This window comes from Arabidopsis lyrata (genome assembly GCF_000004255.2).
Source record: "Arabidopsis lyrata subsp. lyrata unplaced genomic scaffold ARALYscaffold_3, whole genome shotgun sequence".
In the NCBI taxonomy this organism is placed as follows: domain Eukaryota; kingdom Viridiplantae; phylum Streptophyta; class Magnoliopsida; order Brassicales; family Brassicaceae; genus Arabidopsis; species Arabidopsis lyrata.
Window position 1 is genome coordinate 6175806 of NW_003302553.1, and position 14757 is coordinate 6190562.

The 14757-nt window shown below is 30.8% G+C and overlaps 2 protein-coding genes across 2 annotated transcripts; one reads left to right on the plus strand and one right to left on the minus strand.

The window, feature by feature from the left end:
• Positions 1-3627: 3627 nt before the first annotated feature.
• LOC9318960 (mechanosensitive ion channel protein 5) lies at positions 3628-7173 on the minus strand. Its single transcript, XM_002885011.2, has 5 exons — positions 5159-7173; positions 4945-5068; positions 4577-4870; positions 4293-4495; positions 3628-4189 (listed from the first exon to the last, which is right to left on the minus strand). Exons 1-5 carry the CDS (start codon positions 6880-6882, stop codon positions 3886-3888), a joined length of 2649 nt encoding a protein of 882 aa, XP_002885057.1. The 5' UTR covers positions 6883-7173; the 3' UTR covers positions 3628-3885.
• A 4429-nt stretch (positions 7174-11602) lies between these two features.
• On the plus strand, positions 11603-13901 carry LOC9321124 (GDSL esterase/lipase At3g14820). The gene is made up of 6 exons (XM_002882848.2): positions 11603-12034; positions 12137-12319; positions 12423-12553; positions 12646-12870; positions 12966-13218; positions 13313-13901. The coding sequence occupies exons 1-6, from the start codon at positions 11971-11973 to the stop codon at positions 13507-13509; spliced, it is 1053 nt and encodes a 350-aa protein (XP_002882894.2). The 5' UTR covers positions 11603-11970; the 3' UTR covers positions 13510-13901.
• Positions 13902-14757: the final 856 nt, after the last annotated feature.

Consider the following 14757-nt stretch of genomic DNA (forward strand, 5'->3'; position numbering starts at 1 on the left):
CAATTTATCATAATCTTTCTCATGTACTTTAACGTCTATAAACTTCAATTTCATTTCCTTCTCCTCAATTCTATCATATACTATTATTTAGGGAGTACACTTTATAAGATACCCTTAACTAACCTTTCTTTTTGTAAACAATTATTTAAGAATGTCATTACAAAAATCTTATTTTAGAACAAATTTCATTCAATTTATTAAAGATAAACAAGTAAAATACTAATTTATGTCATTTAATTAATTTAATTAAATTATAAAACGAAAATCTGTTATTAATATTTTTTTAAATGACCAATAAAAATGAACATATAAGATTTGATATCTAACTTACCATATTAATTTGTTATTAATCATTAAACTCCACCTCTCATCTTTATATGATTATATTTATATGAAACAAATAAATCATCATATCATCTACATAATAAAAAAAAATAATTTTTTTCTGCATATGCCAAGATTTGAATTTTTAAAATCGCATATAAATTGTTCAATCTATAAAGGAAACAATTAAATGAGTCAAAAATTCAGACTTGAGTAATATATTTCTTTTAGATAAAAAATAAATTCAACAAAAATTCCGACTGAGCAACGGGTCAGAATTTGAATATTTATATTCGATTTCATACATTTGTTTTTTTGAAATGTATAATTTTATATACTACAATAAAAAAAAATTAAATATTTTAATTTGCAACATTTAAAATAAGTTTTACTTGATATTTTTAGAGAATATCATCAATACTTAATAGTTCAAAAAGTTAAAAATTATAAATACTTTAATTTTATTATTTTAAAAAATATTTATAATAGGTAGCGGATTAAATATAATATATTATATGATGAAATGAGTTTTGATCCTTTTAACTATTTGAATAGTTATATTTAATTTCATATAATTTGTTTTTTGAAATTCATAATTTTATAAACTACAAAAAAAATTTAAAGATTTTAATTTGGAATATTTAAAAATAGTGTAGAACATTTAAATATGGTTTGACACCTCTAAATATTTGAAAATTTGATTCCACAAGCAATTTTAGAATTAACTAATAATAGATTGTGCAATATTTTAAAATGAAATATTGAGATTCTAAAATAAAAATATAAACTCCACACACAGGTTGATTTTGGTATTATTATATACTAAATATATGTTTATAACATATTCGATTATGCGAATAATTGGTAAATTCTGTAGTTATAAATCTCAAACAAATTCTGTAATTAGATTAGCTCAAACAAATCTCAATTTCAACAACCAAAGAATTATAAATTGAAAAGGAATTTTCTAAATTAATTCAAAATAATAGCTAATTTTCTTAATTAGTTCAAAATAATCTATGTTTTATATGCGATTAATTTATGATATTTTAATTTTTGATCTAACTGAAATATATGCAATCCTATTTTGTGGTTGTTAACATAAATTAACTCATTTTTCAAAAAATATTACTTTTTAAAAAATAAAATTATTTTTCGTTTTCATATCTTAAAAAAATTATCCACAATTAAGTGTTATAGAAAAAAATCTATATTTATTCTAATTCTAATATTGTATATAGGGACTGACAAAAAAAATAATATTTTTTCACTTACTATTATAATATATTAAAACTTAGTTCTAATATATATATTATATAAATTTTTTAATAGATAAAATTCAACCCGTACTTTAGTACGGGTGATGATCTAGTTTATAAATTATATTTTCTTATTTTTGTTAAGAGTGTATGCTTACTTACCACTAGAGTAATTAACAAAAACAATAATGAAACTAGAATTTAACCCGCGGTATACCGCGGGGCTATATTTTTTTAAAAAATGTAATGTTATTTTTTAAAAGACTAACTGAAGATATATCATATTAATTTGTATTTTAAAATGTAGATATCTATTTATCAATTTTTGAAGTATAAATACGAAAACATACATTTTTTTTAAGTAACGATGTATGGTGGATTTTAAAATTTTGAATATTTTACTCTGCAGTATACCGTGGGTCGGGTTTTTTATAACTGAAAATTTTAAATTTAAGTTGGATTTGTTTTGTTAATATTGTTTCTTTTGTTTTGTGTTTAAGATTGTATAATTGTATTTTGATTGTTAATTTTAGGATTTCATCCGTGATATACCGTTATCTATTAATATCGACCCAAACCCGTCATCCCATATAAACCCGTCTATATTATCTCGTTAGCTAAATTATTAGTATTATAAAATCCAAGAAAATAAATTATTATTGTTATAAAATCTAATAATTTTAGGATCTCACCCGTAGTATACCGTTATTTGAACGATTTTAAATTTATACTACTAATATATATTTTAAATTTATCATATAAAGTATATGATTTCAAGTTTTTTGTGTTTTTTTTTATTTAAATAAAACAACGGCTTAAATGATGATAGATATAGTTCTTTTCCTGTATGTGTATTTGATTTTTCTATGTGAATATTTTGATTATTATAAAATAGTATTTTTATTGCTATGCAAAATGTTAATATAAATATTTGCTATAAATTTTTTTGAAGATATATAGAAAGATTGTGTAAATATTTTTAGAAACAAATTAGGCAAGATATCTATATATACATTTTTGGATCACAATTAGCAAATAAATCCTAAAGTTGATAAGTATTTACAATGGCATGCCATTAGCATTAATTATTTAGATTTGTTTTATTTAAGTAAAGATTTTTAAATGAAATTCATTTCTCATATATTTAGCAAAAGTCTCTACAAAATCTTTTTTTATCTATTTAAGTAAAGATTTTGAAATCAAATATGTTCTCAACAATTTACCAAAAATCTCTACACAATCTTTTTAAAAATCTCGACTTAGTTAACTTCTGATTTTTATCTGCAAAAAAAAAAATTAATAGTAACGAGTGATGTAAAAATCGGGAATGTTGATATTACAATTTCTTCTACTTCTTTTTTTTCATATAATGAAAATTATTTTTTAGGGATACTTTCTCAAAACCTCTAAATAAAACAAAAGGTTTCAAAAGATAGCTTCTCTTTTGGCGGGTCGACACGCAAACCCGCAACTCTCTACGGGCTTATCCGCATGAACTTGCGACCCGTAGTGGATAAAAATATTATTCCAAAAAAATAACAAATGATGTTTAATTTTACGGAACGGGGTTATATGGTGCAACGGGTTTAGATCGATATTAATATTAAACAATATACTATGGATGAAATCTTAGAATTAAAAATCAAAATTTAATTATAAAATCAGAAACACTAAACAAAATAAACAATATTAACAAAACAAATACAACTTAAAATTTTGCTAAATAATTTTTTAGTTATAAAAAAATCGACCCGCGGTGTACCGCGGGGTAAAATCTAGTTGTTTGGTTAATATCTTTTATTTAAATTTTGTAAAATTAATAATAAATGCCAATGGCATTCTTTATAAATACTGCCCAACCCTAGGATTTATTTGCTAAAAGTCATTTAAAAATGTATATATAGATAGTAGTGAACAATGAAATGAATGTTGAGCCAACCAATAAAGCGGTTTACAAAAAAAAAAGAAATGAATGTTTGTATCTGAAAATTATAATGAATAACACGGTATTCAATAAAATAGTACTATACTACAAGAAAATATGTAAAATTCTACCAATTGAGACCATTTCATATAAAGTCGTAAGGTTTTACAATTGCGCCTTTATTTCCTTGATTTAGTAGAACATCATAAAATGTCTCAAGGCCAATAATTTAGCTACAACAATGACTACTTACTGCTGAAATCATCACAAACTACTACTACAAAAGCACTCATACATATTATATATACACCAAAAAAATCTATAATCTTCTTTCGCACGACGCAATGAAAAACTCTCTTTCTCTAGAACCTTTTCAATTCAAGAACCGTGTTGTTGCATCCATGAAGGAGGAACACGGCCTGGAGACGGTTGATTAGCCGTAGGAGGGAGACTTCGAACATTAATGCTAAGAGGATATAAGCGATACTCGATATCGAGCTCTCTACAAGTTTTTGCCACTTCCTCTAGTAATAGACCTCTTCTTATATACCTCGCTCCCATGTCTTGATGATTCATTCTATGTGTCAACCACACGGCTATCTTCACACTATTCAAGTCATCCATGCTTAGGAACACAATCATAGGTGCAGGATACCAGTAATCCTTCTTGTTGTCTACATAACTGCATCAAAACATAAGAAATTATAGTTAAGACTAGTTTACTCTCAAGAGACTTAATTAACCTAGTATATCGGTCATGGTTTAGGGTTTAGGGTTTAACTAACCTTAGTATTCTTTGTTTAATGGCAGTGATCTTTTCAGGAGGAGTTGCTATATGAACACAGAATTCAACCGCGTCTCCCATGTCGGGACTTCGGTAATAGTTAGCTATAGGTTTTGTGCCGAGGACACTGTTCGGGTATGTGATCTTTTGATTATCATCTCGCAAGAAAACAGTCGTTAATATGTTCATCTCCTCCACGACCAACTGGTATATAAACAAGAAAAAAAAATCAGAACAAGGTATCATTATATGAAAAACAATTGTGTTGTATAGGAGGGAACAAACCTGAACACCGTCGATTTCACATCGGTCACCGACATCAAATGGGTGCATAACAAAAAGGAAAATGATGGCTTCGAAGATGGTTTTGCAGGAGTTTCCAAATACAAAGGCTACTAAAAGGAGCTGAGAGCTTAAGACTAGCAAGAATCTGGTTGTGGCGATTCCCAGTATAAGGAGCCAGATGATTATGACTATAATGCCAATCACCACGTTGAGTATACGGTGAAGCCTGTTCACTGCTGTTTTTGTATCGTTTAAGGTCAAAGCCAGAGCCCTCCTTTCTCTAAACGCCTTAACCTGTGAAGAAATCGCGAGATTAGATAACTCTGTTTCCATGTAAAGATTCTTGACATATCGAATTTGAGACTTACCACCCAATTCTTGAGGCAAGATTTGCTGATCTTATTGCTCTCTGAAGCTCCTTCAAAGAGAGCCATGGCTCTTTCAGACTCCTCTTCACATAGAAAACGCAAGAAGTCTTCCAAATATATGTACCTAAAACCCGAAAAGTCCTATCAAGATTTTGAGCTGAAACCAAACAAATCAAGAACTTTGAGAAATATGATCAAATTTAAGCCTATATACCTGGAACCTGGCTCGGTGACATTGTGGAAAATCTTCCTAGCTGCACATTTAGCTTCGTACTCACTTCTTATCTGCGTAGCGTTCTCATCCTCCTGAGACGTGTCCTGTATATTTTGATCCAAAGTAGAAATAGCGCCTTTTAGTACTATATTCATCAATCTCTTCATGTTCCAAGCAGATACATTCTTTGTGTTCATTTTCTGCAAATGATCAATCCTAATCCCTTCGCTGTCTTCTCCTTTTTTAGACCCAATCCGAGTCATTCCCCGACGTTTCCCGACTTTCATAAAACTTTTAACGGTCGCCTTTAGAGCTGGAGGCAGCTTAGCTCCAGCTAATTTCTCTAAGCTCTTAACATCTTCTGCTACTTGTTGCTCTTCTTCCTCCATTCTCTGAATCTCCATCAAAGGAGGACCAGAGAGAACTTCAATCACATATTGAGTGAACAACGACTCCCGAATCCGATCAAAGTAAGTGCTCATGTGGAACGATGAAGCCAGAACTTTAACCAGAATTGTTTTAACCAGCCAAATGATAAGAGCCACAAGCAAACATACCAACACTCTCGTCACATACCGAAGCGCAGTGCTCCGAGTCTCTCTTTCGACTTTCTTATCGAACAAGAAATGCCACGCAAGCAACACTAGCCCTAACCACAAACAGTTTTGAACAGATTTTCGAACTCCGTAGACGAAATACAAAACCCTTTTCCTCCAAAGGAAGTTTTTCTCGACCAAGAAGACAATGATTCTCACTATCCAACTCGAGACTAATCTCCCACATATCAACACCAAAACCGTCACTTCCCATTTCCACAAATCCAGTTTCCACCATGTCTTGCGTTGCAAGTTATGTATGGTTAAGCTACAGACCAAACTGGTGACTATCAGAACTAGACTTATCCATTCAAGAAAAACCCAGAAGCTAAGTTTATCCCTTTTGAATTCCTCCGGTAAATCCTCGTTTAGAAACGGATCTTCCTCTTCTTCTTCCTCAATCCCATTCCGACCTGGAGTACCCGCTTTAGGGCTTTTCCCAAGAAACCCAGATTTGAAAATCCCGGATCTCCGACCAGACTTCATCTCTGTTTTGTCAATCGCTGGATGTGTCGGTGTTGGAGGATCCTGCAATCTCGATTTGGTCTTGTTCCTGCTCAGCATCGGTTTATTCGAACTAACCTTCACAACCTCTGCTTCGTCTCTGTTTCGACCCTCTTCGTCGCTACTTCCACCGAGAGATACTCTGCTCTGCCTCCGTCTTACTGCGTCAGCTTGAACTTTAGTCGTGAACGGAGAAGAAGACTCTGAAATCGTCGTTAAGCCACGTCGCGGCGTGTTGCTTGCAGTTGCAGGACGTGGCGGCGTGTTGCTCTGTAGCTCTGCCATGTTAAGCTCAACATCTAGAGAGATCTCGTCTCCTGAAGCTCTCTGCTTGTGGAGAAACTGACGAATTAGCTTCGTCGGCGGATCTAATAACTCAGCTGAACTATGCCTCCGCTCCCTCTGCTGCGTGAAATGGAAACTGCCACCGTCTTCATCGTCGTCGTCGGCTCCTTTCTTATCATTCTTACCCTTTTCACCATCCCAAAAATCATAGCTTGGTTCTTTCCAAATATTACCTCCCTCAGCATTGCTGCTTGACCCTGTAGCACCGACGGCTCCACTCTCTTGACCGTTGATGTTCACTATGAAGTCCCGCCGATCAGTTGAATCAACGGCCGCCATGATTCGTTAGAGATCTCACAAAGGCAAAAGACTAGATTTTCTTACCTCAAAGGAGCAATTATTTCCGGAAAAAATGGAGAGAGGTTTTTTTCAGAAGAGACGAGTGACAGTGTACGATCAAAGAAGAAGATGAGGGTGTCCGTGAGAGGTTACCAAGTAAGTGATAATAAATGTTATCAATACAAAAAACAAAATAGCAGGTGGTATTTGATGATAATGAGAAAGTGGAAGAAAATTTGTTCTCATATATCAACGTGTGAAAATTTAATAGTTTGAGGAAAGATTTTGATAATGCAACTAACTTGATGATCAATGTGGTATATATATATATATGATGTGATGTGATTTGGTGAGCTGAACTTTGTGCTAATTGCTAAAAGCAACAAAAACAATAATATGATAGTGTTTTTTTCTTCTTTCTACTATGTCCCTTTAAAAAGTAACAATAGTGTACGGATGAAAAGGAATGCTATATATTGATAATGGAATTTTTTCAAATAATGATAACAAAGGTTTTCGACTATGCAATTCTAAATTTTGGGTTGTATATTTTTTGGGGTAAAACCAAGATAGATTGTTATGAAAAAAGGTGTAACAAGTAGTACTACGTAGAAAAAGATACATGCAATTTCATGTCAGTTGTTTTATTTACTGATTAAATCAAAATAATATTTTTTATGTAGAGGTACTAGATGTCTTTTTTTAAAGTAGACTAGTTTTAAATGTTCTTGTAATCCTTTGTGTTGTGTCTAATTGAAGCAAAAAAAGGCACTTAATTAACAAGATCTTCTCATTACTATATATTTATTTCATTCATTCGATTACATCTACTTATTTTAGTAAGTTTTACCAATTTGACCTATATTATTATATTCGAATTCATGTCAGATAGCACTGAAACATTATTTAGCTGACTGATTGAACCATTTTCATTTGGTTGGAATCATTACAAATCATCATCATTCAAATATGATTTTTTTTCCAATTCCAATAAAATACTAGTATTTATTTATCACCACCACTAGCTAAGGCACTAACTCTTTTTTATAATCCTAGTACGAAAAACGAAAACTGTCGTGTCGTGCTCTCGATGGTTTAGGTCTAATAAGTCAGAATGTACAAAGAGTTTGGAGTTTGGAAGCTCAATAACGCATCTAAAAACTCAAATCGTGTTGTTTCTAGCTTTATTTCGACAATATGCATATACGTTAGATAGCTACATTTTACGGTTTTATTTGTAAATTTATCTAAAATATTGCTTCATGGCTAAGACTTAAGAGTGGTGCATGACTCTGCTTTTTTGTTTTTGTTTTTATAGACAATTGATTTTTTTATATTGGAGTGTCAGCAATGTAGAAATCATGTCAGTTATCCACTACAATTACATGTTCATATAAATAAGACTGGATTAGAATTTATAAGTTGGAAGTTGTATTTCCAACATTTGCCATATATATATATGCTACTTTTATAAATCACACACAAATGATACCATCCCGGTTTTAAAACCAATTTCGCTATGTTTTTTTATCATCTCAGTTTTTTATACCAATTTTGCTAAAATGTTTTTGGTTGTATAACAGCAAATAAGCCTTCTTTTGTTTTTTTTCCCCTTCAACTTCTTCGAAAACATTCGAAGGATCCATTTACCTAAATAAAACAATCATACGGAAAATAAATTTACTGTAATGCCAGACTGGCTTACGTGGCTGCATATTAGCGGTGGAAAGAAATTGGCAAAACGCCAGTTGGACTGATAAGAAAGGTACACGTGGTTGGTTACAGATGGTCGACCTGGCGAATAAATACAAGGTTGGTTATAAAGAAACGACAGGAAAGCGACTCGTGAGAAATGAAAACGGCACACAAGCCAGATACGCAACTAACTAGAGGTCAATCGACATGGTTCTCTCGACAGGATTGGACACTCCGTGTGATTATTATTGCTGAGAATATCTCTTGTAATTATCACTTACTCGACTTGGATATAAATCTTATAATATCCAAGTTTATAGTTTTGGAAATCTTCAATCATATTTGGCTTCCTGTTCAAATTTTTTTTTCTTTCTTCCAATTTTAGTTTTCTATGTCGACTTTGCACGATGACATGTTAAATTTCATTAATTTCCAACTCAAAATCCAAATCCTTTCCTATATTTATATTAATGTATGATCTTTCTCTATATTCATCTTCGAAATAATGTTTTTTTTACCCATTAGTTTCGATAGAAATTATAACGGCATGAATTTTTTATTTATATGAGTTTGATTTTGATTTGGTTTTAATTTGGATAAAAATAAAAGAAAATCAATATCTAATCAGAGTTAAATATTTCCTCCGTTTCAAAATATTAGACGTTTTGGAGAATTTTTTTTTTTCAAAATATAAGTCGTTTCAAGTTTCTATACAAATTATATATTATTTTAATATTTTATGATTATTTTTATTATGCAGTCTCTTTTATAATTGGCTGAACTTTTAAAATGTAAATCTTCTTAATCGGCGTGCTTTTAGCTAAAACGCCTTATATTTTGAAACAGAAGGAGTATAATACTATCATTTTCATATCCAACTTTTTAGGTTTTAGTTCGATTACTGAAATTCACACAAATCTACCTTTTTTTTGTGGTCAAAATACAAATCTACCTTAAACATCATTGAATGAGAGCAAATAAAAATCTATTAATTGAATGATGGCTACAAAGAATAAAATCAGAGGATAAACCGTGTACGGTTCTTTTTATTTTCTTAACCAAATCATAATATATTATGAAACAATGCATCATATCAATTATGTTGGTCAAATATCTGATTATTGCTGGAAATTGATTCTATGAATGTTTGGCAACCAATGCGGTCAAGTGTTTATAAAGAGTGTATTCCAAAAATAGTAACCTTATAGTAGTATTTTTAAAACAATGTATATACAATTATAATTAGTGAAATACTAAGAAAATTAATCCAATTTTGGTAGCCGATTAGGAATGAAACTATGAAAGATGGCTTGATCTCCAAGGTTACTCATGAATTAAACATGGTATGGAACCGTTTGGACGTTCCAAAAAATAAAATAAATGCAGTGATTTGGTGAAAACAGAATCATGACAAGAAAAAAACAGGTTTTGAATTTGAATTTATTGTTCGTGATTAATAAGATCAAGAACATGCATGGACCACATTTCGAATGTCTTGGTCCAATGATCATCAACCTAATGTTTTTGTCTATGGGCCATCTGATTTTTGATCGTGTGAGCTTAGAACCGCCGACCGCGTCACACACCCACATATATTTACAGAGAAAATAAGCGTACGTATCAGATATGTTATGGTGTCTATTGACTATTAATTACAGACGTTCAACGTTTTTTTATTTCACACTTATTCAACAATATGCATTTCAATTGGATCTAATTATGTCAAGCATGTATACATAAGTATACATTTCACAAGACTTTATTTATTAGTCTAACCAGTATTAAAGAAGACTCTGATTCAATTTTAGACTTCGTAACATTACTTCTAAAACATGATGATCATGCGGATACTCTCAGTTATTAAGAATGAGGTATGCCTAGTTTGAATAATCTGTAACTAAGGATTTTTTTCTTTGAGAAAATCTATAATTAAGGAGTTAAATATATTGTATGATTTTGTTATAGACAACAGACAAACTTCCTTTTATAGTTATTGGGCACACAAAAGATTATGTCTCTACCACCATGGGCGGACCCAGTAAGGGGAGAGGGTGGGCAACTGACCTGGTAAAATAATGATATAAACTTTTTTATGTGTAAGAAACCAGAAAAAAAACAGCAGTTGAGTTGGTATTTGTGTGTCCATGACCTCCCTATTTTGAGTTCAAGTTCCTGTCTTGACATAAAAGGTTTAATTTTTTCCCTTTTTTTTTTAATGACCTGGGTAAAAACAATTTCTGGGTCCGCCACTGTCTACCACTATTCACACGCCTAGTGAAATAAAAACCAATCTTCTAAAAACTTATACATATACTGATATACAATATATATGATACACTTAGATAATATAGTATAATCAATAATCTTGATTAGGAGTAAATTTTGACTATTAGATATCCACAAATCCATGCAAGATAGGTTTTTTTCTTTCTTTTTTGCTTGATAATGGTTTTATATGCATGATAGGTCGAGGTGGGGGTTCCGCAGAAGACCCTTCCGCATCCAAGAGGCAAGAGCGTATTGTTATTGTTGATCCATTAATAACTTTAAAAGGAAGTTTGTTTGTTGTTTATAACAAAATCATACAATATATTCGAAGCAATTGTGACAGCATTAAGTGCATGTACTTTTTATTTATTTCCCCATTTAAATTGTTTCCTTCTTTTTTTTTTGTTCTTTTTTAGAATGATTTAAGTATTAATGAGTTTTGAGATGATTTTGGTGAATTTATGAAAATTAGGAAATTTGTTATTAAAATTCTCTCAAATCTCATCTAAAATCATGGGATTTGAATGTTTGAATTTTTGACTAAGAAAATACCTAAAATCTCACCTAAAATCGCTCAAATCATTTTAATTTCACTACCTCAAATGTTTCCAATATCAATGGATTTAATTGTACATTTTAAAATTATTAATGTAATAATACTTGATTTTAGAAAGTTTTTAAAATACATGTTTGAATAACATATGATTTATCATTTTAATACAAAACACTCTAAATCCTTTATTCAACACATCCCCCTTAAAAAAACAGCTATATGCATGTATGTATATACAACATATGTACTACAAACGTTATTATTTTATACAGTATTTGCATGTATGTAAGATCACGTTCTTTTTATATATATTTTGTTTGATATTTGTCCTTTTAATTTCCTTAGATTCTATAATTGTAATTTTGATTTTTTTCTATTCAAATATTGCCAGAATTTTGCTATCTCTGTTTCCTTTTTTAACATATTTTTTCTTAGGTTATGTGTATCAATTCTTCAGGCAGTATGCATATATATGTAGGAACTAATGTCTTTGCTCTCAAATCTTCTGAACAAAAAAGAAAAATTGTCAAATTATTTTTATCACCCGATTAACCATATAATATTCTAGTAGCATGGATCTCCATTTTATAGGTTTTCTCTTGTTGGTTTTTGTAGTACAAGTGACCACAAGCAGTGGTACATACATCAAAACTTGTTTAAGATTTGGTCATAAAACAAAACAGGATTTTTTTTAGTCACGTTCTAATCTATTTTGTTTCTTTGATTTTTGGCATTAAGCTCATAGGAACATAACAACAATACCAGCACTAATAGTATTTGGAGACTCAATCATGGATACAGGAAATAATAATGACATCCCAACTCTTCTTAAGTCCAATTTTCCTCCCTATGGTCGAGATTTTCCTGGTGCTATTCCTACCGGTAGATTTTCAGACGGGAAAGTTCCATCGGACATCATTGGTAACTGTCAAACTCTTTATCATTTTAGTTTTCTAATTGGTTAGTCGTCTACTTGTAGTCCTTATTTTATGTACATATATAATATATTTCTTAAACATTGCAGCGGAAAAATTAGGGATAGCAAAGACACTACCACCATATTTAGGCTCGAATCTAAAGCCACATGATCTTCTAAAAGGTGTAATCTTTGCTTCTGGAGGTTCTGGTTATGATCCATTAACATCTAAATTACTGGTACAAATATTTACATTCGTTATATATTTTAACTATTATTATTATTATAATATTTCTAAATTTCTTTTGTCTTTTGTACATATTTTTTTCAGTCTGTAGTATCAATGTCAGACCAACTAAAATATTTTCAAGAATACCTAGCAAAAATTAAGCAACACTTTGGAGAAGAAAAAGTTAAGTTTATATTGGAGAAAAGTGTGTTTCTTGTGGTCTCTAGCAGTAATGATCTCGCTGAGACTTATTTGGTTCGATCGGTCGAATATGATCGTAACTCGTATGCTGAATATCTGGTTGAATTGGCTTCAGAGTTCATCAAAGTAAGTGTTTTTTTTTTTAATTTTGTTATAAATCAACAGCAATATTTAACCACAAAGTACTCTAAAATGATTTCTCTATTCTTCTAACGTTCTAGGAATTATCTGGACTTGGAGCTAAAAACATTGGAGTGTTTAGCGGAGTACCAGTTGGGTGTGTACCCGCGCAAAGAACACTTTTTGGAGGTTTTAAAAGAAAATGTTATGAAAAGTTGAATAACATGGCACTTCATTTCAATTCAAAGCTATCTTCTAGTTTGGATACTCTAAAGAAAGAATTGCCCGGTAAACTAGTATTTATCGATGTTTATGAAACTCTTCTCGACATCATCAAAAATCCTAGAAATTACGGTAATTTTGGCATGAATTGATATCTTTTTATTTATTTACGTACATCAATGTTAATATTAATTAACATACTATATATGTTTGTGAATTGATGTAGGATTTAAAGTAGCAGATAAAGGATGTTGTGGTACAGGAAAAATTGAGTTGGTGGAATTGTGCAACAAATTTACTCCTTTTACATGTTCGGATGCATCGACTCATGTGTTCTTTGACTCTTATCATCCGAGTGAAAAGGCCTATCAGATTATCACTGATAAAGTGTTAGCAAAATACCTTAAGTACCTAAACAACTGAATAGGTTTATCAGTCGAGTGATATTAGTTTAATGAATGTACTTTGATTGTTTTTCTTCTTCTTCTACAATTTAATAATAAGGATTTTTTTTCATTACAGTGTTTTTTATTTTATTTAATTTACGATTACACTTATTTTTCGTAGTCTAACCGACTATTTAATCATTGCGTCTCTTAATTTGTGCTATAATATGTAAACTTAACTTTAGGTAACAAACAAAATAAAACTCACGAGGGTATTGGAATGTGTATTGATTTGAGGGGGGATGCTTGTCCTACTGCCCTAATAGAATGTTGATTACCATGATTTACGTAAATAAATGTTATTAAATTTAATTCAAAGATATAAAAAGCTTAATGGCGAAAATCACTAAGGATTAATCGTTACCTAATCTTCCCTAATTTTATAAGTTATCAACAAATTAATTATTGTTGTGCACCGAAAGTGGATTTAATCAAGGTGGCAGTAATTACAATAGTAAATCCAAATTACTATGAGAACCACCTGGTCGATGTGATAAATGAGTGACAGCACATAGGATTAAATTATAAAATAAGAATATGAAAGTAACTTATTAACTTTTCGAATTAATTAAATCGTTACAACTTACAATTTAGGCCACACTCAGTGGTGCAACCACTCGGCGGATGTGAGTATTAAATAATAGAGAAATAATGTAAAAAGTTGATTTTCAACAAAACTTGAGTGTATAGTTGCATTCGGGTGTGAGGTTTTTTAAAAAGGGAAAAAAATTTATTCTCTCTATCTCTCTCCTCTCTCTCTCTCTCCACCTGCCAATTCTCCTCCTCTCTCTTCAATAAATTTTATAATAAATATATTATTAACATCTATCCTCATGGTTTTGCCACTGATGCCCTTACAACCTTATTCTCACCTCTTATATGTCGGCAACTTTGTAGTTTATGGCTTTATGCCCATGTCCATAACATATTTACAGTGTCAACTTTAGCTAAATATATACATATCTTCAAAGATAAATTAAAATATTGATGAAGAATAAACATCTATGTACTTTGCCACTATCTATAATCTTCATTGTCTTCAACAGATCTACCTCATAGCCAATAATTCAAAACAAAAGATTCTCATTTTTAGAGATATTAAGAAATGCATGGGGGCCATGTAAAGTATCAGGAAAATGTGGTTGTATAATAAGCACGTTGACAAAAGAATGTCATAGGCCCACGGCGAACCAATGGGATAAAAACTTTAAACCCAAAATTATTT

Bases quoted from the DNA above. Each gene is read 5' to 3' on its own strand.
- LOC9318960 (XM_002885011.2), bottom strand. From the start codon at position 6,882: ATGGCGGCCGTTGATTCAACTGATCGGCGGGACTTCATAGTGAACATC. The intron at 5,069-5,158 runs GTATATAGGCTT...TTCGGGTTTTAG, and splicing joins GTCACCGAGCCAGGTTCCAG to GTACATATATTTGGAAGACT. The intron at 4,496-4,576 runs GTTTGTTCCCTC...TTTATATACCAG, and splicing joins GTGAAATCGACGGTGTTCAG to TTGGTCGTGGAGGAGATGAA.
- LOC9321124 (XM_002882848.2), top strand. From the start codon at position 11,971: ATGGATCTCCATTTTATAGGTTTTCTCTTGTTGGTTTTTGTAGTACAA. The intron at 12,035-12,136 runs GTACATACATCA...TTTGGCATTAAG, and splicing joins ACAAGTGACCACAAGCAGTG to CTCATAGGAACATAACAACA. The intron at 12,871-12,965 runs GTAAGTGTTTTT...CTAACGTTCTAG, and splicing joins TGGCTTCAGAGTTCATCAAA to GAATTATCTGGACTTGGAGC.